The sequence below is a fragment of the Coturnix japonica genome, chromosome 7, assembly GCF_001577835.2.
Source record: "Coturnix japonica isolate 7356 chromosome 7, Coturnix japonica 2.1, whole genome shotgun sequence".
Lineage (NCBI taxonomy): Eukaryota > Metazoa > Chordata > Aves > Galliformes > Phasianidae > Coturnix > Coturnix japonica.
The window spans coordinates 12,006,351-12,032,594 of record NC_029522.1 but is presented as its reverse complement, the minus strand read 5'-3'; the positions used below and the strand labels follow the sequence as shown (position 1 = coordinate 12,032,594).

Genomic DNA, 26,244 nt, shown 5'->3' with positions numbered 1-26,244 from the left:
TGGCAACAACCAGTATATTTGAATGAGTGTGTCTGGTGGGGGTTATTTATTTGCAGTTAGGAAGGAATGTATGAGTTAGAACTTTCTTTTTTCAGAAGGTCCTCTGTAGCTCCATCTTTTGATGGTGATAGGTATGTGTAGGGTAATGGGAGATGTGTTCTTTATTGTGGATCATGTGAAATGGCCTTTAGTCTTTCTGCATTGATAGCATCCACTATGAAGTAAAGTATAATGTGTACTTTTAACAATTATGTAGCTGTTGGGATGTTGTAGAAATTTGGGATTAACACCTGCTAGCAGCGTTGTGCCTTTTGTAAAACCCTGCTGCTGTGATGATACAGTTCTTAAGCAAGCTTAATCTGTAGTACTGATGGTCAAGAACTATTCTCAAGCTTGTGCTGTTAGGGCACGCATCTAATAATATTACGAGGAATTTCAGCTGATTGATCGTTACTGGCCAGTTGTAGGATTTATATGTAAGAAATGTGAAGAACTGTTGTCAGATTGCAGATCTCTGGAAGCTGCATTTAAATGGGCCCTGGTAGTTATCTTTACTCATGGAATATTCAGTATGAATTATGTCTGGTTTAAATTTTACTCTGAGCATTTCAGAAGTGATCTTTGGAAGACTGTAAATTTAAGATCAGATATCCTTTGTTTCCTTCCTTCACTCTGTTATCACTGCTCTGCATTATTTCATCACTTACAGGTGATAATCAAGAATCCATCTTGGTTATCTTTACCTGTTCAATTCTATCACTTTTCTGTTTGAACTCTATAAAATGGAATCCTTTCTGCTAATCTGGCTCAATTCTGTGAGACATCAACCTCTTTCTCCCCATCAAAATACCAAAACTCAACACTAAGCTGTTGAAAGTAGGTTCAGAATTGAGTGGGCATTACTTGGCGATATCCCTTTAGCTGTTCAAAATTAAAGACAACAGGAATTAGTGTTTTGTCTGTTATTTGTTTTTTGTCAGTCCCAAGAATCATTCCTAAGTGTAATTTTTGGTTTGTTTTTGATAATTTTTGTTAGTGTAATTTTGTTTATTGGTATATTGTAGTGTCTGCATTTCACCAGAATCAGTGTCTGAAGTTCCTTTTTAATTTATTCGCCTTATCCCTTCCCCCTCCTTTTGTTTCTCTGAATTACTTTTAAACAGATGCGCTCAGGTCAGCTTTCCCGAAAGCTCTGGGGATCAAGCAAACGGCTCAGCCAGATTTCATCAGGAGAGACTGAATATAACACTCAAGATTCCAAGTGATTGCTGCTTCTACCTTCTGTCATGGATTCCAGAAACATATTTTTCATTTTGGTCATACACTTTAAATGTATGTCTCAGTATTCAAGGGGCTTCACTCTCAACAGTCTGTTGAAGATAAACCTATGGTAGAGGTATAGTAAAAAGCATATGTACTCGTGCAAGTTAGCTTGCTTGCATATTTTTCCTTAACCACATTGATTTGATTACGACAGAATCCCTCTCTTTTTAAATAGCTGCTAAATCAAGGTTTCAGGGGAAAAAATAGCAGTCAAACAAAGCAAAAAAGGAAATGGGTGTAAAAACAAAAACACCAGACCTCCAAAGCCAAGCCTTGCTAGTTGAACCTAAAATAAGTAGCATTTGATTTAAAGCTGGCTCCATTAGCCAGATGCTCCTTGACCACAAGAAAGATACTTGGCATTGCTTTGAGAGTAATTCCCCAACAGTAAATTAAAACTCTGTTACAGTGGTCCCATTCAAAACCAGTATAGTTGACAATTATTACCTTTTCATTATGGCTTTAGACCAATGAATAACTTATTGTGATTTGTTTCTGTAAATGGCCATTGCTGTCATTTTTTGTGTAGTTCCAGTCTTATGCTGCCTGCATGGAGCATCTGTGTTGCACTACTTGATTATCAGAAATTCTTATAAGTACAGACATGAGTTACTTCAAAGGATTTGAAGGTGGTGGATGAGCTGAAGGAGGTAGGGAAACTTGCTGCTAAAAATTATTTATATTTTTAAGAACTAAGAAACACTAAAAATCCCATAATATAGTTAATATTTTGAAGAAATACAGAGGAGGAATCACATATCTGTGTTGGTCAAAGATGAGTCTTTATTAGTAAGGCAACTCCTGCAAAGAACAAACAAATTCCCATTGCAAAATCATTTTAATAACATTACAGCACAAATTAGTTAAGTAGCACCTGTTGGTTTCTTGGCTTAGTATTCACCAAACCAATTGCTAGTTGTACTTTTTTTCTGTTAAACAAGCAGGAAAATAGTGTACCTGCTTTCAAGGTGTTTAATAGTGGTGAGAAGAAAATATCAGACCTGTACACGCTCATTACACAACAAAACAGTTTTAATTAGATACGATATTTTCAAAAAGCCATTACTGAATGTTTTCTTTGTTAAGCAATATATGATAACAGATTAGCGTGATTTCCTATCTTTCTGGACATTTTTTTGTAATGTTAATGATTTAAATTATAAACCCTATCCTGTTAAAAGCCTGGTGCTGAGGGAAAAATAAGATTTTTTTTTTGACTGGTGTGCAAAGGTATGTGTGTATACGTGTCTGTGTGTATATATGTATATACATGTATGTATGTCTATTAAAAAGAAAGTATCATTCCTCTTGCATCTTTCTGATGTAGGTGGAATACAGGTAAAAGGCAGAGCTAGAAGTGGTTGTTAGATAAGATATTCCCTTTTGGCTACCCTTCTCTTCCCTCTGCCATCACTTTTTTGTTATTTCTATTTATTTATGGAAGTGAATGTGTGTTGTACCTCCTATGAAGATTATCAGATAGATAGTTCCCTGTGACTGGGGACCTGATGAACTACCTGAGGAACTCCATTATGTATAATCGCATTTCATTAACTTTTGGCACAATATTTATAAACTTTATTTGTATATGGTTAATCCGTGCTCCTGGAAGAAGACAATTTTTAGAAGTCCAGTTAGTTTCACTAAAACTGTATTCTCTTCCTTGATGTCTTTACTTAATAATAATAATCCCTCTTGTGGGAATTCCCCGTGTTCTGAGGAAAAAATTGTTATTTTTTCTTAACTTTAGAAGCAATAAATCAGACTAGTGAAAAAAATGGGTCTATCCATAGTTGCAATATTCTAATTAATCACTGTGACAGACTGGATTGTCTGAAAAGTTAGGAAAAAATAATAATTTACCTGAGTCACTTGCCAAGAGAGCATTACATTTCTGAAAGCGAAGTGGTTTGTCTTTTCAGGCTCCATATTTTTAAAGTGAGAACCGTTTTAGTCAATTGCCTATCCAGGAAGAAGAATAAAGATATTCTGGAAGTATGAAGTGTGCACATGAGAATGTGAATTATGCTTGTCCGTTATGGTTTCATGAAGAGGGGGTTTCATGGGAGATCTTCCTAGAGTAGTGTTTCTTGGGAAGTTGAAGAACTCACTTGGGCATTACATTGGTTTTTATGAGTATGCACATATGTTCTGTTTAAATGCATACATGAATTTAAGGGTATGCTTGCAGAGGAAGGGAGGGGCAATAACATTTCAAGATAGTAGAACTGAGTAGAGAAAAAGGAGATGCTTCTTCTACAGTGTTTGCAGAGAAAATCCTTGTCACTTGCTCAGAGGTTCACATAAGGGTTTGGAAAATGTCCTGTTGTGCTTAAGTTATGTTTGTACAAGAAACAAAATAATAATAATATTCAAGAATACTGAATACAGTGTGTTGGCTTAAGTAATGTGTAATGTAGTTGCGGTAGTTGGGGATGAGAGGACTTAGGGTGAGAAGCTTTGACATTTTGAATACCATCATTTCAGGTCAATTTGAACGTTAGATCTTCATTAATATCTGAGGCAGGTTGAATTGTGGACAGTTTTGGAGCAGATTTGATAACAGCTCGTGCTCTGCACAAAGCAGCAAAATGAGAAAAGGTGAGCTTTGAGCTAATTCATGTTCTATGCAGAATAGCAATGTACGTTGCTTTTTCATCTTTTACACTATCCTTCAGGATGAGGGTTGAAAACCACCACACAGTCAGCATTCTTGCCAGACCCTCTGGAAAGTCACCAGGGATTCTAAGGTCTGCACTTTGCCTTTATCTAAAACCAGCTTTAAATAAAAGATACAGGTGGTAAGTTGGAGCGGTAGGTGGCATTTTGCTTAATATCTTTGTGTCTTTCAAGTAGAGAATCTTTTTCTGTCAGCTGTTCAAGCTAATTGAGTTGCAGTTTATTATGCAGTACAGCGTGTATGACTGAATTATTTATCTTCTACTTTCCTCAAGCCAAGTAGAGCACATTGTTTTTCATGTTGAATGGAACATATTTGTGAAATTAGATTTAAGTGTAAAAAAAAAAAAAAGTAAAGCTGTGAGACAAAAACTATTTTGACTAGGAATTGAGAATTAACAGTGCACAGTTACTTTGTAACACTACATTTGTCTAGACCTTCTTGGTGGTACCTTCTTTTATTTTATTTTTGTAACATCCGTAATGATGTTTATCTAAGCTGAAGATATGCTTACCTCTGAAGCTAAGGAAGTGTGTAAATATATATATAAAAAAAAAACCCTGACAACTTGCTTTTGATATTTGTATATAAAGTAGATCAAGCAGTTAGCAGCACTGAATAAATTCTCCCTAGCGTTTGAAATTGTATACCAAAAGATATTTAGAAGACATCTCTCATCTTCAAGTAAAATGTTTATTAGATTTGTAATTCTTGATACTATTTCTAGTATTTTATCTGTAGTAAAGAATCTCATCTAGCCTTTGCGGTTTTTATACTATACCAGCATTCAGAAAGTGAAACGTTTGCAGTTCAAGTCAGCATCAGACTTGCATGAATATACCACATCAATATACTTATCTACTACTCTGTCATAAAATATCTAGAAACTGTCTTCTATCATCTATGTACCTTACCAACACCAGCACAAAATGGTATCTCAGTCTTAAATTAACTGCATTTTTCTTGCATATAAATGATACCCTGAGGCCTGATCTAATAAATACTGCTGGATAAAAACACTGAGTAGGGTTACATTTAATTTGGTGGGAATTTAAGCATGTACTTCTATGCTCTTGCAAATGGGCTTTTCATGCCTTTTGTTTTAAAACCTATATGGTATTCAGTGATAAACATGACACACTGTTAATGATCAGTTGCCTATGAAGTTACTGCTAAGGAGCATCTTAAGCTGTACAAATGTATACACTCTGATCTAGTTACCAGCATAAATTAACAAAATCTCCAGGAAGTATTACAGATGGTTGAAGACAGTGATTCTTAAATGAGATGTACCACAAAGTGCTACACTTCTGCAAACTTTTCATTTTCGTTCTCCTTTCTGAACTTGAACATTGTTTTTGTGAATGGTCAGTCAAATTCAGTGCCGTAATTGGTAACAACGCAGCAACTGTAATGAAGCTAATGAAAAGACTTAATACAACAGATTCTATTAACTTACTTTGTTTTAAAGTTGTGTGTGTTTGTTTGGCTAAGATGCAGGCAGCGACACAAGAGGTACATCCTCCTTTTGGGGGGCATTTTGTGCAGTCTCATGTATGTGAGTTTGTTATATACCAATGCCAGACTCAACCAAAGTGTTTGGAAGATGCCTTTCTTTCCATCCCAGGGAACAAATTTCTTGTTAATAATAATAGCTCTTGTTGACACATACTTCTAAAGGAAACCGGCTTCTACAGTTTAGACAAATTAGTAGATCGTTGTCTCCTCCTTCAGTTCTAGTCACTAGACTACAGAAAGCTGTGAGTGGCAGCATAGCATCATCTGCAGTTTATGTTTCAGTCAACATTATTCATTTTACTGAAGTCTTGAACACTCTACAGGTGTGCTTGTACTGTTTAATCAGAGACAGTCTTTATTCCGTTCACCTTTTTGTTCTGCATCTCTGGAAGAATACTGACGGTTTTTCTTTTAGTTACTGTTTACCCAAATGACTCAAATAGAAAAGAGTTCTTCCAGTTGTGTGTGGTTTCTGTTTTCATTTGCTAGAACTGAGAAATTTGGAAAGTGATTCCAGAGCTCAGGTCTGTGACTAGGCTCCGTGCAGAGACTATGCTATGTTGTAACTAATCTCTTGTCCCCAAAGCATAATTGTCAGTGCAGATTATGGTTTAATGCTGCTAAAGTGTCTTGAGATTGAAAGATAAAACATCTAGCCATATGTATCATAGATCTAAATTAAGTTAGAAACCATTTATTGATTTTATTTCCTATCTAGTCAGCATTTTCTCTTGAGGGAGACATATTTTTTGCCTTGTAGTAACTGTTTATTTTAAACTTAATTGTGTACCTGGTAATACTGCTTTAGTTGTATACTGCTGTGATCTATTAAAGAAAGCCATGAGGAAAACAAGGAAAATTTGCTATGTGTGTCCTGATCCACCTCTAACTATGCAGGAGCATCTTAATGTAAGATCAGACAAACACTGCTTTTAGACTTACCTCTCACTGGTTAGTCTTCTGTTGGAAGTTTTGCTGCTACTCAAAGTTTGCTTGATGAAATTCAGTAAGAAATTATTTGATATGCTTCAGCATTTGTTTAAATGGATAAAGCTAACAAGGCAGTGCAAACAAAGGCCTTATTTAGAGCAACAGTTAATCATATCTTCTGACTCTTACACATTGTGCAATTGTGATTACAAGTGGATTTTGAAATGCCAAAAAATGCCTTTTTTTTTTTTTTTTTAAGAGTTAAATGTTAGGTGTGAGGAGTACTAAGTATGTACTTTGAAAAATGAGCCTTCAGGCACTGTAACAAACTTGCTGTTAGTCTTCTGTGCAATATCTCTTTCCCTTCTGGGTGCTTTAATTGTATACTGTATGTCTTATTTGGGTTTGATCAGTATGTTTTGAGAGTGTGTATATTAGCTAACGATGGAATTTTTTTCTGTACAGCATGGTGGAAGATGTTTTAAAATTTTGCACTTTTCTAGGATTTGCGAGTTTGTAACCTAACAATTTTTAACATGCACAATTTTGTACATAATTAGCACTGTATATATTTAAAATGAGTATGAAGCCAATAAAAATAACTGAATGCAAAAGTTCTCTCACTTTATTAATTCTGCAAAACTGAAACTAATAATGTAGAAGTACACTAAACGAACAATTATTTTATTACACAGGTAAAACAAGGCAGCAGGAACAGCTGACTCTTAATTGTGTTAAGGTAACTTTCTTTGGTGAGGGAGCAATCAAAGTGGAGACCTGAACATACAGAACTTTTCAGAGTAAGAGTACTCTTCTATTCTTATTCAAGCATTTCAGTAAAGCATGTCTTTTTGCTAGGAAGGAGAGACTGTCTGAGAAGTGAGCAGGGTGGTGAAGAAGAGCCCAGTAGTGCATATTTCCTTGTATTTATAAAGTTAAGGCTTTCTACCCACTTGTATACTGCAAGCATTTCTTCCCTTCTTCACATGCTGACTTTGCTGTAGAATATGCAAGGCTACTGGAAATTGCTGTCAATAAGCAAGAAACTAAAATCTGTTCCAGGCTCATGTTCAGTTGGTTTCTTACCCCTGTAAATAAGATAAACAATACTGTCAGCTTGAACAGCAGCTAAGTCTACTGATCCCTTTGTTATCAGGGACAGAACAAGAATCTTCCACTTGTTATTAGGGATAGAACAGGGTTCCTTTCCTTCCTTTCATAATGAGATGCACGTATTAGATTTCTTAGTAATGTTCATACAACTAAAGGCCTGAATTCTCTTGTTATAGAGTACAGTACGTTAGGACCAAAGTGGCATTCCCTCATCCTTGAGTACAGAGCACAGCTAGAGCACTGGGACACTCGGGATGTATGACAACTGTAGCTCATAAACACAGTTGTTATCATACTGCTCTTTCGGATCACTAATCAATATTCATATATTCATGTTTTCCCTGAACAGAAATGAAAGCAAAGTGTTACTTAACTTCTGACAGGAGGAAGAGGCAGTGTGCACCAGGAGTTTAACGAAGTCTCCCTTTCTTTCAAATTTAAATGACGCATTTACCTCAGAAAAAGCCTTGCTCCAGTCACTCCTTGTAAGGTGGCTTTGTCTCCTTCCACAAGCAGCATTGCACCTTCCCGCAAGCCCTAATATAGGTGAAAAAATACTTTATTTGCAAGCTATTTGAGAGGCCAGAACACTTTTCCCAAGCAGGTTAGTTGTAAGTGGTGTTTCATGACTATCACTTGCTTATTTTTAACAAAGATACAAGACAAAGGTGAGTTATCTTGTTTTAGAAGCCAGTTTTCCTGTGTATTTGATACTGCCTTTTGAAGAAGGCTGTACAAACCATTAAGGAAAAAAGCAAAACTGAACTTAAATATTCATTCCACAATTATTTCTGCTACAACTATTCTTAGATCCAGTTTTGTTGAAGCAACAGTAACCCAGGTTTATCCTCCTTGTCCCTGCAACAGTTTTGAGACTGAAACTTGGTTCCTGGTTTCCAAGACATACTGCTACTACAAATGTACTGGATGATATTTACTGAATGGGCAAATGAAGATACCTCCAGAGATTAAAACAACATTTAAAGTAAGAATATCTGTCAGAAAAATAAAGGGGAGGTTTCTTACCATCTGCATGCTTACTATCAGGAATGTACAATGTGTGCTTGGCAACCAGTGACTGGACAGATTAGAGCTGTCTAAAATCCTAGGACTAGGCAACAGAACTTCAAGCCTCTAACAGCCAGAAAGCATTTTATTTGTTCTAAGTCCACTTCCTAAAAGTGTGAAAATCAAAGGCTGTAGCTATTAGCCAGAATATAACTGGCCTTCCCTGCTGCAGTTCTTGGGGAGTTTGTTAGGAACAGGGATTTGCACTGAAAGCTAGCAAGGACAAACTTTGAAGTGCTTACCATGCTACAGACATACCCTTCCTTACTGGAAACTACAACTCACCAGTACAGGAGGGGTGTTTGGTTCTTCGTGATATTGGCGAATTCTTTCCTCTCTGGTTTCCTGCAATAATAAGTGTAGATGTAGCTGCCCAGACAGTAAAGTAGAACTTGGTGCCATTCAAGTAGTGTAATACTGAGTAACTTCTTAACATTACACAAAGCAGGCACTTCCCATAGGAAAGAATGCTTTGATTAGACCAATGTATTGACAAAAGTGGCAGGAGTGGCTTTAGTAAACAGATTTATCCTTGATTGCTAGCAGCAATTGCTGTGGATTGATCAAATAGAATCTGCAGTCCTAACCCTGAAAATGTTTCCAGTCAATTCCTCCTGCTTTTATTTTTTCAAACATTCTCTACATGCTCATTCTCAGAATGAGAGTATTGAGGAAGGTGATGAATGCAGAGGCATGAGCTGCCTTGTTCGTGAAAGACGGTAGCCATAGATTTCTACTAATTAATTATCTGTTTGTTTCATCTAGAGTAGGAATTATGCTGAAGAATTTCCTTCTATGAACAGCTCTGCCATGTTTCCTGAGTGCTACTGCTTTTGAACGGAACAAAGGTAGTTAAAGAAATCAAACCAGGAGGATCTGTCGGTAAGGAAATGTAGGAATACAGCAGGCACTTGGTGCAGCACAGAACTTCTACACTCCTCTCAGTAAAACAGCAAGTTATTTACAGGGTAAGACTGATGGCTTATCTAGGGATAAACAAGTAGGTTCCACCTTAGCATCACTGTTGCCAGCTCTTCTTTTTACTCTAAAGCTTTAGGAGGGACTAAAGTCTCATTGCCTCTTTGGCATTTCTGTCTGCTCTAGGGAACAGTGTTAGTCATACTCTCTAGCTTTGTAAACCCATGCACATGCATGCTATTGTTAAACCTTGGCACTCTGTTAATCCTGGCATGTTTTACTTACACCCATGTGAGTACTTTTAACATCTGGATCCAGGTAGTGAGGGTTAATGTTAAAAGGAACCAAACCTAGGGCTTGTAGGGAAGGTGGATAAACAATTGGCATGTCATTGGTAGTGCTGATGCTGACAGTAGCAACGTTAGTTCCTGCACTGGATCCCATGTAAGGAATCCCATCCTGAAAGACAAAAGCAATGATCAGTATGCACTATCACAACTGGGAACTGCATGTTATAGCATCTTCTATCAGAATTGGAGACTCAACAGTAAGATCAGACTTCTAGCTCATTTTGATGCTAATGGTTATGGTTGAAAAGCAGAAAAACAAGAATTCGAGGTGGGCAGTAGTTTATACATATCGTGGTTGTCAGAGACCTAACTATTGAATGTCCTGCACTCACAACCATGTTATCCCATCAAAGCTTGTACGGTTGTCACTGTAGACATTAGGCTTTGCTATTAAGGAGACTTGTCTACATTACAGTTATAGAAAATATCTGAAATAGTTGAACTATCTGCTCCTTAAGAGAAGCAGATCTTCTGAGGCCAAGAACCATGCTGCCACACCAGGAATTTGTGTATACTGAAATGGCCTACCTGAAATCTCTTTTTGTCAGCTGGCCTTTTTACACATAATTTGGTTTGCTTTAATTTGTCTTGAAGCTATTCACATTTCCTCATCACTGGCAGAACACCTTGCTTTGGTCTTTCTCCATGGATGGTCTATTTTTGCTGTGCTTTGTGAGATTCACCAAGTCAGAATGGCTACTGGTATGAGGGGCTCAATGATGCTCATACCTTGCAATTTTAGATTAAGGAGATACTGAAGGTAAATATACCACTTTCTTTTCAGAAGGCACATGTAGATCCAATTCTACTGTTGGTTTATTATTAGACAGTGTGAAGCTTGAGCACATCTGTATCTATTAAGCCACAAAGTAGACATGCTGAGAAAGAGGGTTTCTGACCAGTGATTGAATCCCACACTGCTCCTCATTGGTATACGCTGAGGGGTTTATTTCTATGTTATGGCACAACATCCTTGCAGTTCTACATCTGGAAAACTGCTGTAGAAGGAAAGTCTACTGACCCTAGCCTTTTCAGGCTTCTATGACTCACAAAACATTATTTGGGCACAGATTTCAGTTCACCAGCTTGCATGAGATGCTTTCTGTTTAAGTACATTAGAAACAAAGATGTAGAATCTACTTGGATTTGTCTGAACAAATGCTTATGCATTTGTCATTTAGTCTCAGCCAAAGTCATCTAGTTGTTACCTCGAGAACTCGTTTCCTGATCTCTTGTATCAGTCTGTTGTCATAAAGAGCTTTCAGGAGACGGAATGTGTTGCCACCTCCTGCAGAAAAAGTATCCAGCTGATTTAACATGCTTTACTGTAAATTTTATGTAAGTGTCATTACAGACTTGCCAGGCTCAGTGATCTGTTCAGGACAGATTTCTGCTTTCAGCAGCAGTAAAACCAGAAACTTTGGAGAAATGCTCATTTGTCAGGCCATGGGCTCATGCCCTAACTCCTCTTCCTAACGCTGATGCTGGCTGTTTGACAGCAGATAGTACTCTAATACCCTGGGGTGTACATTAGGACTGCTCAGTCCAACCACAGTAGGCCTAGCTCCTCTTAGTCCTGAAAAATTGGTAATTCATCTGAAATCATGATTTTAATGCTGAAGGGCTGTTTGAGTAATTTAAAACTTACTAAATAAGCAGTTCCATTGATAAATCTCACCTACTTCCATTCCCACCATTAAATTCATTTATTGTTCATAATTGAAGTACTGTTTCCTGCAGCTTCTAATTGTGAGACAGGACTTCTCCATTCTTTTCTCTGTGCTGCCAGCTCTACAACAGACTGATGCAATGTCTTATGTAAAACCTCTTTATGGAGCAAGAAATAAGACTTACCAATGAATATAGCTTCAGATTTTCTTACAGCTTCCACTGGATCGCAAGATTCATGAATGCTGTCCAGCTCATAACCTTAAATTAGAAGTTATTTACCTTTGCTGCTCACTTGGGAGAAGAAATGTACATCTAGTACTTCCCTCCTGTTATTCCCCACCCTACTTCAAGCCAGATGTCTCACTGTAAAACCATGGAAATCTTAGGGGCCTCTACGAGGTATAATGTATACCTGACATTAGTGCAGGGCTTCTGTACCCACAGCCACACTAAAACCAATATTAGCTTTATTAGATACATTGCTCAGTGTCACCAAAAGCAGAGCACTGTGCTCAGCAGGGGTTACTTCAGTGCAAACTCCTGCTAACTCAAAGAGGGGAATGCTGCTGCTCATTCAGCTTGGACATGGGAGTTAGCGGGATGTGACATCACTGTTCTGAACCTATCTTTTGTAATTAAAATGTTTGGCTTTGACAGGTTTGCTCTGCTTGGTTCACTGCGTGTATTAAGGGCCAGGAGACCCAGATGGGGCATTTGACAGACAGCAGCAATCTTTCTGCAAGATAAGGAGCGGTGTGACACCCAAGGAAGTGAGTACTGCTTGTTACTGCGGTAACAGGTCCAAGGTTGGACAGACAGGAGGCAGTTATTGCAGTAGACCAGTCTGGAAAGATCTTTGCTGAAGGCTCAGTGCAAAAACTTTTGGAAGTTTTTGCAGAGGCCTTTTCGGCATCTCCCCGAGGCCGCAGTGTGCCAAGAGCTGACCCCCCCTCCCCAAATCCCTGCTCCTGCGGACAGAGCCGAGGCGAGGTGCCCCAGGGCGGCTCATGTCCGCCAGGAGCCGCTCCCGGGCCCGCCTTACCCAGACTCTCAAACTTCTCCCTGGCGGTGCGGGCGTAGGCGTCGCGGTCGTGCAGCGCGTACGGCACGAACAGCACCCGCTTCACCTTCCTGGGGAGAGAAAAGGGAGGAGAGGGCGCTGGAGCCCGGCAGAGCGCGGCACGGCGCGGGGCCCCGCTCGGCACTTACTCCCCCAGGAAGCTCTGGATGTGCTGCTGGCAGTGGCCCAGGTATCCCCCTCCGTGCATCGTAGAATTGGAGACCAGCAGCAGGCGCCGTGGGCAGCCCATCCCTGCCCGTGCTCGCAGCCCGGCCCGGCCCGCCCCTTCCTGCCCCGCCGCGAGGCCGCTGGGTGGGGTCGAGCTGCCGCCGTTCCCGCTGCCCGGCCCGGCCCTGCCATGCTGGACTTCGCGATCTTTGCTGTCACGTTCCTGCTCATCCTCGTGGGCGCCGTGCTCTACCTCTACCCGGTAATGGCGGCGGGGCCGAGCGGCCCGACCCCCGGTGCAGGGAGCGAGCGGACGCGGGTTCTCACTGCCCGGCCCCGGCTCTTGGTTCCGGGCTTGTCCGGGATTCTGTGCCCGCCCCGGTGGCGCCCTGCGCTGCTATCGGGGCTGGGTCCTGCCGGAGACGTGGCTGCGGCCTGCAGCAGTGCCGCGCTGGCCGGGCCAGGCTGGTGGGGCTGTACTCCGGGCTGGGGCAGCCGTGCTTCGCCTGTTCCGTGTCCCACTAAGCCCCCATTTAGAAAGGGGCAGAATCTGAGTGTCTGATGTACACTGGAGCCTCCCATTTAGGCAGATGGCTAGAGCCTGGTTTGGCCCGTGGGACCAGGCACACGCTCACAGCTGATCAGTTCTGTAAAATTCGGCAGATCTGAGGCCTGAGGATACGCTTTTTCCAGCTTCTCTTTAACGTTTGCAAACAGTGCAGCTGTGTTGGTTCAGGAAATCCAGCTCTCCTACTGGAAAGCTGTGAAGCTTGACTAAACTCCACGTTCAGGAAGGCCAATAATGTTTCCTTTTGCTATCCAGGCATCCAGGCAGGCATCAGGTATCCCTGGGCTGGCTCCAACTGATGACAAGTAAGTGCTTTCCATCTTGACGTTGATCAGGTTCAGCCTTGGTGGTGGATGCTGTGAATGAGCAGATGAATTCTTTGTGTTCCTCAGGGATGGCAACCTGCCAGACATCATTGCCAGCAGAAGTTTGCATGAGTTCCTGTTGAACCTTCATGAGAAATATGGCCCGCTTGTCTCCTTCTGGTTTGGAAGGCGCCTTGTTGTCAGCCTGGGCTCCATTGATCTCCTGAAACAACATGTCAACCCCAACCGGTCATGTAAGCATCATCTCCTTTGCCTTTGAGTCTGCTTGTCCTGTGTGGCCTTGTTGGCCATCATACCCCAAAGGAACCAAATAAAAGTGAAGCTTAGTTTGCAGCTGACACAGTGATTCAGATGTGTCTTTGGTCCTGCTTATTGGAACTCAGTATCAGTGACCAAAAGCTGTTGCTGTCCGGCAGCTATTGAGAAATTACTGTGCTTCTCCTTTTACCTGCTGCTTACAGGTAAATGTTGGTGGAAAGTTCATGTTCATTAATCACTTGAAGCAGCCAGGTGAAAATCCTATAGCAAATTAAGATACAATTTAAAAGCCACAAAAGCAGAGTACAATTTAAGATGGGGAATTTTACTAAACTAAGTCTGAAAAGAGCTGTGATTGTGATAACTTCCTTGTGTGGCTCCATGTGGAATTTTTTTAAAGCCTTATTTCAAGAAGTTCTTTAATTTTCATTTTTGTTTGAGTTATAGAATTTTGTGCTGAAAACTTCTAATGATCTGGGCTTGAAAGCGGTCAGTAGAGCTGGTAGCTGAACTGATCTCAGTCTGTGAGGATGTTTTAATTTCTAGTGAAGCCTCTCAGGCAGATGTTCTGCTTCCTGAGGTAATCACAAACAACAAGGTAGCTAGGTTGTTGTTTGGGTTTCACCTGAGGTTTTTGCAGTTTTCTTCCTCTCATGTAGATATTTGTGCTTGTTACAAACCACTGGTCTGGTAGTGCAGGCTCTTTTCAAGCACAAGAAGATATCTCAGCTATCAGCTTATGCTGAGGTTACGATGAATAAGCTTCTTGTACATTTGCATAAAAACTTACAAAACTGTTGATGATCTGGGAAAGGAGTAGGAGTTAAAGATCAGCAAGAATAATTGGATAGCAGTTGCACTCCAGAAGGTGGAAACTCACCCTGGAAGATCTGAATGCACTCAAGTGTAAGTGTGAGTATGTTTGGACAAGGCTGAGTAGACATTCGCTTTCTGAAAGCTCAGAGAAGTTGTGACAGGTCCGTGAGCAAACAAGTTTTCATAAACGTTCTGAAGTTGGGAGTGTATGCGAATACCGGTGGGAAAAAAATGCCTGCACTTAGATGTAGGAAGCAACCAATGCAGCTACAGACCAGTCTGGCCTCCTGCAGATGCCAGCAGTTAAGCATTCATTTTAAAACGCTGAGTGTGGAATGCAATAATGTGGTTATGCTTCTTAGATAGTCAGACTTCTAGACAAGAAAAGCGTAGAACTTTGTCTCTAGACTATCAAACAGTTGAAAGCATGATGTGTTTCACTAAGAGGAGTGCAAATGTAATCCTAGAGTTGTTTTCAAGTCTAGTATGAAGTATGTAGTCTGTAGAAGAGCTTGGCAGGATGGAGTTCTGTCTCTGTGAGGGGTTTGTCCCTTGTGGGATCGCTAGTCTGCTGTAGCTTTGGAGAAATAGATGCTTCCCAAATGCTATAAGACAAGGGCAGCCCTATGCAGAGGGCAGCTGAGGCTCTGCAGTGCTGAGTTTGCAAGAGTGAATGTAGCAGTGGTATAGGACTGTCAGTTTGCTAGGAATTGGGTGAGAAAAATATGGAGCTTGCTGCTGAGCTAGCAGCTTCTTTCATCCCCACCATGAGAACATTGCAGTTTCTGCAGATGATGGTGTTAAGCATCCTCTGGCCTCTCCAGATGGCTCTGCTTGCCCGATTTGCTTTGTGGGCTTTACCATCAGCAGGGCATTGTGGTATTAATAGCAAAACCGCTCTGTGGCAAAGTACTATGGAGGGGAAATTGCCAGCAGCAGCTAGAGTCACAGAACAGCTTGCTCCACATGCAGAGCTGCAGGTACCATTTGCAGTGCCACAAGGCACGTCATATGAAGTAGGAAGCAGAGTGAGCTACAGAACTCTAAAACATTGGAAGGAAAATGGTGTAGGGGAAGAACATTTAGTTTGCTGTATTTATGTCTCTGGTTTCATTAGCTGTTACGTGATAGTAAATGCTCTGAAGGTAGGAATTGTTTCATTGGGAGTTTGTCCAGGAGCATAGTAAGGTTCTGATCTCTGCTAGGCATCCTAATGACATCCACAGTAGGTAGAGTCAGGTAGGTCTAGCCCAGCCCTGATGTTCTGTGATGCCTTGGAGGTTTCATTCCATTTGGGAAAAATAACAGACTGTGATAAATGTTGAAAATCTCTTACTTGAAACTGTGTGCTGCTTTCGTGTAGCTGCAAAGAGATTCTGCTAGTTCTGTGAGACTCACAGAAAGGTTTACAAGAACAGAAAAGCATGTTGTAGGCCAAGCTTAGTTGCACAGTTTTGCATTGGCTCCTAATGTATTTCACCACATTAATTACGTGGAGGCCTGGTGATGAAATTTGGAGTAAAAGATCTAAATGATGCAAACCGTGGATACAGAAAATGGAGGGTAGACCAAGTTGATGGCAGAGCCATCTGGAACTGGGAGGCTGGGAACAAGCTTCCAAAGCATTTTTATGAAAAATATTGAGAAAAGCAACTTAGTGGAGCCAGGAGGCAACCTGCACAGGAGGAACTGAGCACAGGATGGTACCCTGCCACGGGGCAGAATCTTTATGACATCCTAATACATGTGGAGCAAGAGAAACTTAACACCCCAAAGAGACTATTCCTGGTGAAGGAGCCATGCCTTGCTCACCTCCCAGGAGCAGCAGCACTCTATCAAAGAGGTGACTATTTTCATTGTGTCTGTGCAGAATAGAATTTCAAATGATGTTTTCTTTGTTTATTTTCAGCGGATCCCTTTGAGATGATGTTGAAATCCTTCCTGAGGTACCAGTCCAGCCTGAATGGGGACACAGGGGAAAGCCACCTGAGAAGAAAGCTGTATGAAAGTGGTGTGACAAAGTCCCTGCAAAGCAACTTAGCTCTCATCCAGAAGGTAATTTGCTCTTTTACAGTGGAAAACCTCTATGTAGCTCACAGAGGAAAGTTTAATGAGAATGATAACTAGGATACAGAAACTGCATTCAAATTTATACTGGAATTTTAAGCTTCTGAGACAGAGAACAGCTGTTCATACACAGTGTGAGCATTTGGTTCCTGTTAGCTCCACTGGGCTGAGAGAAGGACTTAGGTTCGGTGACGTTTTATGCCAAGACATCAGATGCAGTTTAAGATCCTGGAGCATATGGTTTCTAGATTTATTTTACAAGGCAGGAAGGAGGAGCAACAAACCAGCTGTTGGGACCACGGACAAGTGGAGAACTGTTCTATTGACTCAGTCCAGCAGCCAGTCTTATTTTCTCAATATGGAGCTACTCATATTAAAGAGTTTAAGGTATTTTATCTGATGGAGGGAACAGGATATGGACGGGGCTGTTATACTGTGGGCTCAGGCAGGATATATGGGGGCAGAATGTTACTGTTCAAGTTAGCAATGAAAGGAAACCCTCAAAAGTATAAAGGCACACCATGGCCTTGGAAGTGTGATCTATCTGAGGAACTTAGGGTGGGAATGTCTTCAATTTGGGGTCTGTTTGGTAAACAGGCTGTTGATATTACTGTCAACTAATGGTTCCTTTCCTCTTAAAGGCTGTTGATATTACTGTCAACTAATGGTTCCTTTCCTCTTAAGCTGTCAGAAGAATTGCTGGCCAAATGGCTCTCCCTCCCTGAGGCTCAACACGTACCTCTTTGCCAGCATATGCTGGGCTTTGCCATGAAGTCTGTTACGCAGACAGCGATGGGCAGCAGCTTTGAAGATGACCAGGAAGTCATTCGATTCCGCAGGCACCATGATGCAGTAAGTGTCACAAAGAGCCAGGAAGTTTCCTGTACCTATTTTCCAAGCCGACAGCTTGTGTCTGCGTGTGCAGTTTAGTAAGGGGAAGCACAAGCTATTGCTGGGACTTCAACATGAAGCTAATATTAAGCTTAAAAGCTTGAGGACTGTTGACTCAACTATCTGAAGTTAAAACTATCAAAAAGATCTTATTGGTCTTACTGTCATAAATCTTAGGCCAGGTGTTTTTAAACAATCTGCAGGAATTGGGTTCCACTGACAATTGAGATGTGTTTGATATCTAAGTTGGTTAAAATCTCCAGGGAAGGCCAGTGGAATTTTGCATTTTCAGAGATCCTTTTAGGGCTCTGTGGTATTGTGGAGAGGGAAAACCTGGGGAAATCTGAAGCTGTGTTCACAGTTGGGGATCTTAAGTCTGTTGGTGGTATGGTGGGAAAGAAACGATTTAATCTGCCGCTCAGGATGGCTATGCCTTTTCCCATACAGTTATAATTACAGCTTTTTGAAACTCAGTTTCAGTTGTCATACATGTAAGAACTATAATAGGGCATGGTGTTCTGTAAGAGGACACTAGTTTCATATTCAGAGGAAGACTTCGTTTTATTTAATGTTTTCATTTTATCGAGTAGGGCAGAATGAAGGAGTCCATGTCTGTGGTGAGTGACAGTGCTCTTCTCTTTGTCCTTCTTTCAGATCTGGTCAGAGATTGGGAAAGGTTTCTTGGATGGGTCCCTTGACAAAAACGCAACTAGGAAGAAGCTGTATGAAGATGGTAAGTTTTTTCCAAATCCAGTCTCCCTTCCATTTCACTCCTCCACTCCAATTAATGCTTAAGAATTATCTAGCATATGGAAGCACTTGATTTGCCCAGCTGTCTTGGTTTTTCTGCAGTTTGTTGTTGTGCCATAAGCTACCAGATGCATCCTCTTTATTCTGGCAGAAGATTAGAATATATTGTTGTTTTGTGGTTCAGAGACAAGCCTGACATTGTTGATATAGTTCTAGTGTTTTTGTGCGCTTGCTACCTGTTTTATGTCTACTTAACTTTTTACCTCTCTTGTACCTAACACTGGTCATAGTTAACAGTAAAAGCTTATCAGTATGGACTAATAAGATTTTAAACCAGAGTAACCTCTATCTAAAACTAATGAATTAGTTCTAGATCCTGAATGTGTCTGAATTGGGCCACTTAAACCAGACAGCCAGCAGCATTTGGGTCCTAAACTCCCCCTAGTAGTTCCCACAACAGACATCAGTAGTTAGGCACCCAGATATCTTGAGATGAGTGCCTAAATCCTCCTATGCTTGCCCTACTTTCCTCTCTCTGTCTGTGCACCGTTTTCCTCTGGAATCATTTCTGCAGAGCTCCTGGCAAAAGGGAGACCATCAGTTGACAGAGGTGCCATAACTCTTGAGTAATTGTAACTCAACGGGCAATTAAAGTAGTGTTATCTGGCTCAAACATTTTAATTGTGGGAGCTGGTTAAACACATTACGTGGTGGTTCGACACTGATTATTTGACCTTCCTTTATGTGATTTCAGCGCACAGAGTACACGTCTTGGTTCTACCTGTAAAGTTAGCTTTTTATAGGCATCTGGTGATATTTCATTTCTACATTTTCATCTAAATAAGAGAAATCACCTTCCAAATTTAACACTAACACGTAACGGGCTGCTTCTGTAAGCGAATCCACCAAGGATGACTGTCTGAAAATCTGTCTGGGGAGGTGGATTCACTTCTCTGCAGCTCTCAGAATGACCAGGATTAAAATAATCATTTATTTTCCTCCAAAGCTCTGAAAGAGATGGAGTCTACCTTAAGGAGAGTCATAAAGGAGCGCCGAGGCAGATCATTCAACAGGCATGTCTTTATAGATACCTTACTACAGGGGAACCTTAGTGACCAGCAGGTTTGTACAGATGTTATGTCATTGCACACTAATGGAGTTCTACTAGATTGGCATCTTATTATGTTGTAGCCTTTGGTTAATCTAAGCTTTTGCATTTGGGTCAAATTCCTAACTACGGCAGTGTTCTTTCTGGCTCTTTTTCCAGTCCTGCCATGCTTAATTGAATTAGACCTTGGTAGCTCTCCTTGCCACTGTTTCATTGCTATTTTTATAAACCAGAAGTGTATTAGTATTAAGCATGTCTGAAGTGCTATTACAGTGGATGTTCTGTAAGAGAGTTCAGTCTTATAGATGAATTTCCTGCTCTCTGCACTAAAGAGATTTCATGTGCTTCAGTGGAGAATGTGCTCCTTTGTTTTAATCTTTGCATCCCATGGACTTCATTCTCTGAACTAGATTTTGTTTTCTAGATTTTGGAAGATGCAATGATTTTCTCCTTGGCAGGATGCATTATTACTGCTAACTGTAAGTACAGGTCATAAAGAACTTTATGTCCTCAGATTCAGCTGTTTTAAACTGAGCGTGATCATGTGAGACTTAATTTAGGCGAACAAAAAGTAATATCCATCATTTTGTTTCTCCTGAGCTACAAAGGTATAGAAGCAGGTAGTTTTACAGCACACTCAATACAGCATCACAGCCAGTGAGTTGAAGCTGTGTTTGACAGCCTGCTTAGCCTTTTGGTGAACCTGTTGCTTTTTGTTTGGGCCCTTAACCCCAATCAAACGATGCTAAATTTGATGAAAGAGCATCAAAAATTGCAAGTCTCAAAGATAGTTATGTAAAATGGATTCTGTTATGTGGGAAGGAAGTTAGAGCAGAGCACTGAGGTGTGACTGGCTGCTTTGAATTTCTAGGGAATAGGTGTGCTCCGTATATGGAAGAGTTCCTATAGGAGCTACTTTGGGATTTTTTAAGGATTTTGGAAAAGAAGAAAGTAAATGGAAATATGACCTGAAGCTGTATAAAAACTCTTTTATAATATGAGGATGGTTTGAACTTAACCCCCTGATTATCAGGTCTTGTATTTCATTGAATGGGACTGGGACTTCAAACAAAACCTCTCTGGTGCTACTGGATATTGAAAGATGTGGAAAGTAAATTTGGCATCTACGTTAACAGTATCTCTGAAGATTATCCTCTCCAAATATTCCAGGAAGACAGTCTTTTGAAGGGGCTTGGCTCCTCAGGGGCAGCCCGATAGCGCTCATAAATAGACAAAAAGTGGTAGAAACGATCTTGTAGCTTTGGAGAAACTGCATCCTACACACTTTATTTCTTAGGCAAGGTTTATTTTTCGATGTGCTGTTGAGGATCTCTTCTGAGTACCTCACAGGGTGGATGTAGAGGAGACAAATGCTGGCCAACATACTGCAGAAAGCTGTACTGTACTGTTCTTCACCCTACCTGTCAGGAACCCAGACAGGGAATTTTCTGGTGCAGTGAACAAACCAGCCTTTCATCTGATTGATCTAATAACCCTGGTTCTCCAGAAGGGGTGATTGCTAGAGCATTACAGATGTTTCATGGACCACAGGGCTGGGAAAGAGACACGCTTTGATTGCTGCTTTGCTGGACTGTGAGGTCTCTTCCCCAGGGCAGTGAGGCTGAATGACTCAGTCTCCTACACAGCTTCCTAAGCTCTTCATAGCACTAGAAAGATAATTGAAGCTTTCAGAGTCTCTTGTTACACTGGAGTTCAACCTCTGCTTCTGACACTGAATAGAGAATCAGTACAATACTCTGTAAACAGAGGTCACCCTTGTCTGAGTCAGAAAAATCATCTTACAAATACAGGAAGCAAAAAAGGCTGAATACAGTTAATAAAGGTCTGAATTTGCTGAATATGGTATTGTTTTGATTCATTCCCCAGTGTGTACCTGGGCAGTCTATTTCCTGACAACGTCAGAAGATGTACAGCAGAATCTCTGCAAGGAGGTGGACCAAGTTCTGGGGAAGGGGCCAATTACACACGAGAAAATCGAGCAACTCAGGTGGGTGCCTGTAAGGAAACGCAGAGGAAGTTTTTCTTGTGAAGTGGGAAGAGGGGCTTCATGTGCCAAAGGCTGGAGACCAGCCTATGCTGGATCAGGAGAAAGCATCCAAAAGCTACTACATTTCTGGGAAGTGATCATTGTCATGCAGCAGAAATAGGATCCACTGTAGGACTCCAGATAATGGGGAATGGGATGCTTTCTTCAGTGGGAGGCCCTTGAGGTTCACTGATGGGGAAGGGAGCACAGAACCTTTTCCCTAAGCTGCTTGAAAAACGCTCTGTGCCAAGATGTACCCTGTAAAGTGTCTCTAATCCTGCCTATATCAATGGAACTGAAGTCTTTTAAGGAGGAGGGGTAATTCAGAATAAAAGACTGAGAATACCTTCTTCATCCTATTCTCTGTCTTAAGGGATCAGATTGGTGAAATTGAATGTATATTTGGTTTTGGGGTTCACAACAATCATGATGTGATTGGGACTAGTGTTAAGGTTTCGATAAAGGAGTATAAGCGTGGGTTTCTTGCTCCTTCCTGTATGAGTGTGAGGTATAGGAAATGGAAAGGTGTGTTTACGCTTTCTAGCTGTGTTAGTTTGATTGAAGGTCTAAAAGAGGTGGGAAGAGGGAGATTTCTGATGAACTGATAATGAGATTTAATGCTTATTGAAAAGATTATGGGACTGTCAGATTAAAAAAAAAAAAAAAAGCTTCTCAGCATGGCGGAAGACAGCTCCAGGAGCAGACGGGGGCCCTGGAGGGCAGCAGATGATCAAGTTCTCCTTTCCAACCACAAGGACATGGATAAGCTTCTTTCTGGAAGGGTTAAATTGACCAAGCCTTACTGATTGCAGATACTGTCGACAAGTCTTGTGCGAGACAGTGCGGACAGCAAAGCTCACTCCCATTGCTGCGCAGCTGCAGGAACTGGAGGGCAGAGTCGACCAACATACTATCCCCAAGGAGGTAGGGCAGTACCAGGAGCACTAGGCCACCCTGCTTTCCTGAAGGGAAATTTCCTGTTTCCTCTTCATTGTACTTCTTTCTCCAGAGGGTTGAGGGAGGAAGACGATTTCTTCGGACACACGTTTAACCTGACCAACTGATCTGTGATCTGAACATACTCTTTAGTCAAAGTTTGCCATGCAATTCCTCTATGGGATAGGCTCTAGGAATTCATGCTCTCTTCCTGAGCGGGTTGGCTTCTAGCTCTGAGTCCACTGGGAATAAATAATCTTTTGAAGGGGTTTGTGGTTTCAACTGTGCAAAGAATAGCATAGTTTCAGGCCTAATCATATCACCTATATTTTCTACATGAGAGTGGTACCTTCCATTGCAGACAGTAAAGAAGCATACGCATACATACTAATGAGAGTAGAGGAATGGGATTTGGCCCTCTCTAACCACCGAGATTTGCAGCATGGGTCTTAAGAAGTTAAAATCCTCATGTGAGCATTTCATTATAGAAATTTATAGGTGAGTGTAACGTATGATGTTTTTAAATGACCTATTAAAATGAGCGGTCCACAGAATTTTTGTTGTCCTGTAGAGCTGTTCAGATGTAGCATAAATTGTGTGTTTTCTGGTCTGACGTATGTATCCTCATTTTCTTTGCAGACACTTGTACTTTATGCTCTTGGTGTGATGTTGCAGGATAGTTCATCTTGGCCATCACCATACAAGTATGTAGAATCAATACCCTTATTCTTTTCCCAATGAATTCCTTTCCTTTTTTTCTAATTAGTATTCTTCAGATCTTACTTCCATGCATGGCATTCTTTGCTGCAGAGCCTGTGTTAGGCAGATTTTGGAGATGAGAGGGAGTCTGTAAGGAACTGGATTTGTGAAGATCCTTGTCTCCTTGGACAGGAATTTGGGGCAGTTCAAGTCATGATCCTCCTAGACTTTTTATGTGTGTATATTAGAGACTTACAGATTTGTTTGTTTCCACACACACTGCTTTGGCAAATACTGGTAAATTCGTCTTAATGTTTTTTGTGGATGAGAGAGATTTAGATTTGAATGGTTTTGGAATCACTGTCAGCATGAAACAGTGATGTAAGGGAGGAAATGTCTGACAGAAGTTTTGTGTTTTCAGAGGAAAGGAAATGTTACCTCATTACTTTGTGGAAGCAAAACTGGATCCAGGCTAGTATACTGGAAATTAACAAAAGAAATAAATGTAGCTTACTGTGACCTCTGGGTGGCAAGTGCTAACATTAGTTTCATTTACTGCACTTAGACTGGAAAAAACTGTGGTTCAGTTATTCTGGAGAGAGAGAAAAGAGGCAGCTGAAATCTAGGAGAAGGAAGAAAGCCCTTAGAACAGAGCTTGTTCTCTCCTGCAGGCTCTTTCAAAAGAGTCAGGCATTGATGATCTGACCTATGAGCATTTTGGCAGGGATTGCCCAGTAGGATGGGGCTTAGACAGGCTTCACTGGGACAGCATTTAAAGGAAAGTGAGGACTGCTATGATCACAGTGTGTTTATTCCAAGGAGGAGAGTTGAGTTTGTGATTGTATTTATGTGACAGATGGGAGATCTGCGCTTTGCAGTCCTTGCACCTATCTGCCTTATGTATAACCTCTGTGTTTGTTTGCCTTTCCTTTTTTTTTGTTTGTTTGGCTGAACAGCTATGATTTCTTCCTTAATTCAGTATATGTGATTTGTCACTTCAAGGGAAATGTAGGCATGGTGTTGCTTTAACTGAGGGTCAGCACCTACGTGCCTTTTCAGATTGGAAGAAACTGAGCTTGGATGTTTATGCAAAAAGCCAAAGGCTTGAAATACAAGCAGAAATATTTAGCAGAAAATGATAGAGGACCTTAAATCCATTATATTTCCTGCTTTTTTTTTTAATTATTATTATTGTTCTATAATAACTCATATTTAAATTGAATGGTATTTTATTAGCCTCCTTTTGGTTAGTTGTTTTTGGAACCCTTGTTTTAACTTGTGCAAACCCTGGATAATAGTTCTGTTACAGCCTCCATCATACTAATGCTGGAAGCCACTTTTCTCACTTGAATGAGTCACCGGCTTCCCTCCCCCAGCATATACACATACACACACCAGCTGCTTCAAGAGAAGGGTGAGGGGCAAGGAAAAAAATGGAAAATATTTTTGGAGGTGTGAGAGGGGGAGGGATGCAGGGAGACTGGTGGGATAGAGAGGGGAGACAAATCAGATTGTGTGTGCCCTGGAGGGAAATGGAGGGCATGTAGCAGCATCAGCTCAGCCATGTACTCAAGCTAAACACCCATTGCTAAGAGGTAAAGAATAGTAGTTCCAGCCCTGCTTCACACTTGGTTGTTAAGCATTTTGACCAAAGTGGGACACAGCTGACCCGCAGAGAACATAGATGGAGTAGATGCACAGTCACCTTCCTATACCTGTATGAAATTACCCAGCATAATTTGGAGAGAGGATTGATGCTTTTTGCTGTTGAGTCATTGCCAGTTTCTTACTCCGGTGTGTGTGTGAACATGCATCCAGAGGAAGGGTTCTGTGCGCACTCAGAGTATTTTGTCTTTCATAGATTTGACCCGGAGAGATTCAATGAGGATTCAGCCATGAAAAACCTCTCCTTGTTGGGTTTTTCAGGAAGCCAGGAGTGCCCGGAGTTGAGGTGAGCAGGTTTTTGTGTGTTTCTGTGATAGAGAGAAAAGGAGGTTGTTTCAGCCTATTCCAGTCCAAACCGGCAGTTGTTTTTTTTGGCAGATTTACCTCATAGCAAGGTTTTTATTCTCTTTTCCTGCCTCCTTCCTTAGGTTTGCCTATATGGTGGCTACAGTTCTTTTGAGTGTCCTGGTAAGAAAGCTGTACCTTCACCCAGTTAAAGGACAAGTTATGGAAACCAAATATGAGCTGGTAACCTCACCGAAGGAGGAAGCCTGGATAACGGTGTCTAAGAGAAGCTAAGAACAAGCAAAACAAGGGTCTGAAGGTGCCAGCAGTGAAGATCTGGGCAGGTGTCTTAGAGGGAATCATGCTGGCAACACAGTGACTCAGCCAAGGAATTTTACATGCAGATTTTGTTACCTTCCACGTTATTAACTGCTTACCCTCCTTGGGTAGTTTTTTCTAATTCAACCAATAATTGTATTAAAGTAGATGTAATCTGTATGCTTTTTTACACTTTTTGCCCAAAAGATTGCAAAGGAAGCAACAGAACTGAGCAGTGGTGTATCTATGAACTGTTCAGTGCCAGCTAGTCGAAGACTGGGCCTCTGGTTGGTCCAGCTCCTTCCTGTCTGCAGGCAGATCTGGGTAAGAGACTGTGCCACAGGGCATGCTTCTTCATGGATCCCAAGTAGATAAGACCTTGAAGGCACAAGGACAAAATCTTTCTCTATATATAGGTATTTTTATTCAGAGTGTCTTTCCTTCCCTTGAGCTATAGCTATAACTGTCAAGAAGAGCAGATACATATTGTGGGAAGTGTGCATGAGTGTGTGTGAGAGAAAAAGAAAGTGGGGTGAGAATTGCACCATCGGGTCTCATGCTGCTAATGTAATCTTCCTGTGCTGTAGGATTGCAAGAGGATGGATGGCTGAAAAATGCTAGTAAATGAGGAGGAATAAAATTGGTTTGGCCCCTGAGAAAACAGAAGCATTAGTAATAACATAATGAAATGAAATAAAACCACAGAACAAA

At 41.1% G+C, this 26,244-nt stretch overlaps 3 protein-coding genes across 10 annotated transcripts in view; 2 read left to right on the top strand and 1 right to left on the bottom strand.

Annotated features, from left to right (window-relative positions):
• NBEAL1 (neurobeachin like 1) overlaps positions 1-7,065 on the top strand; it is a 69,862-nt gene extending 62,797 nt beyond the window's left edge. For all 7 annotated transcript variants that reach the window (XM_015868270.1, XM_032445995.1, XM_015868269.1 and 4 more), the window contains one exon: positions 1,164-7,065. In XM_015868270.1, coding sequence (XP_015723756.1) covers positions 1,164-1,265 — 102 coding nt within the window. In that variant the 3' untranslated portion in view covers positions 1,266-7,065. The remainder of the gene's footprint in view (positions 1-1,163) is intronic.
• Positions 7,059-12,911, bottom strand: LOC107316596 (alpha-aspartyl dipeptidase-like). The gene is made up of 8 exons (XM_015868304.1): positions 12,781-12,911; positions 12,614-12,702; positions 11,755-11,829; positions 11,109-11,188; positions 9,836-10,009; positions 8,918-8,977; positions 8,019-8,101; positions 7,059-7,539 (listed from the first exon to the last, which is right to left on the bottom strand). Exons 1-8 carry the CDS (start codon positions 12,879-12,881, stop codon positions 7,467-7,469), a joined length of 735 nt encoding a protein of 244 aa, XP_015723790.1. The 5' UTR covers positions 12,882-12,911; the 3' UTR covers positions 7,059-7,466.
• Positions 12,879-26,244, top strand: LOC107316593 (cytochrome P450 20A1). 2 transcript variants are annotated; one of them, XM_015868301.1, is made up of 13 exons: positions 12,879-13,061; positions 13,623-13,672; positions 13,760-13,926; positions 16,677-16,822; positions 17,519-17,686; positions 18,380-18,458; positions 19,482-19,597; positions 20,008-20,062; positions 21,471-21,591; positions 22,443-22,554; positions 23,206-23,270; positions 25,127-25,216; positions 25,359-26,244. In XM_015868301.1, the coding sequence occupies exons 1-13, from the start codon at positions 12,990-12,992 to the stop codon at positions 25,507-25,509; spliced, it is 1,392 nt and encodes a 463-aa protein (XP_015723787.1). In that variant the 5' UTR covers positions 12,879-12,989; the 3' UTR covers positions 25,510-26,244. The 2 variants fall into 2 exon arrangements, with proteins under 2 accessions (XP_015723787.1, XP_032301907.1); XM_032446016.1 differs by lacking the exons at positions 23,206-23,270; positions 25,127-25,216; positions 25,359-26,244 and adding an exon at positions 22,928-23,156 and having other exon boundaries at positions 12,954-13,061.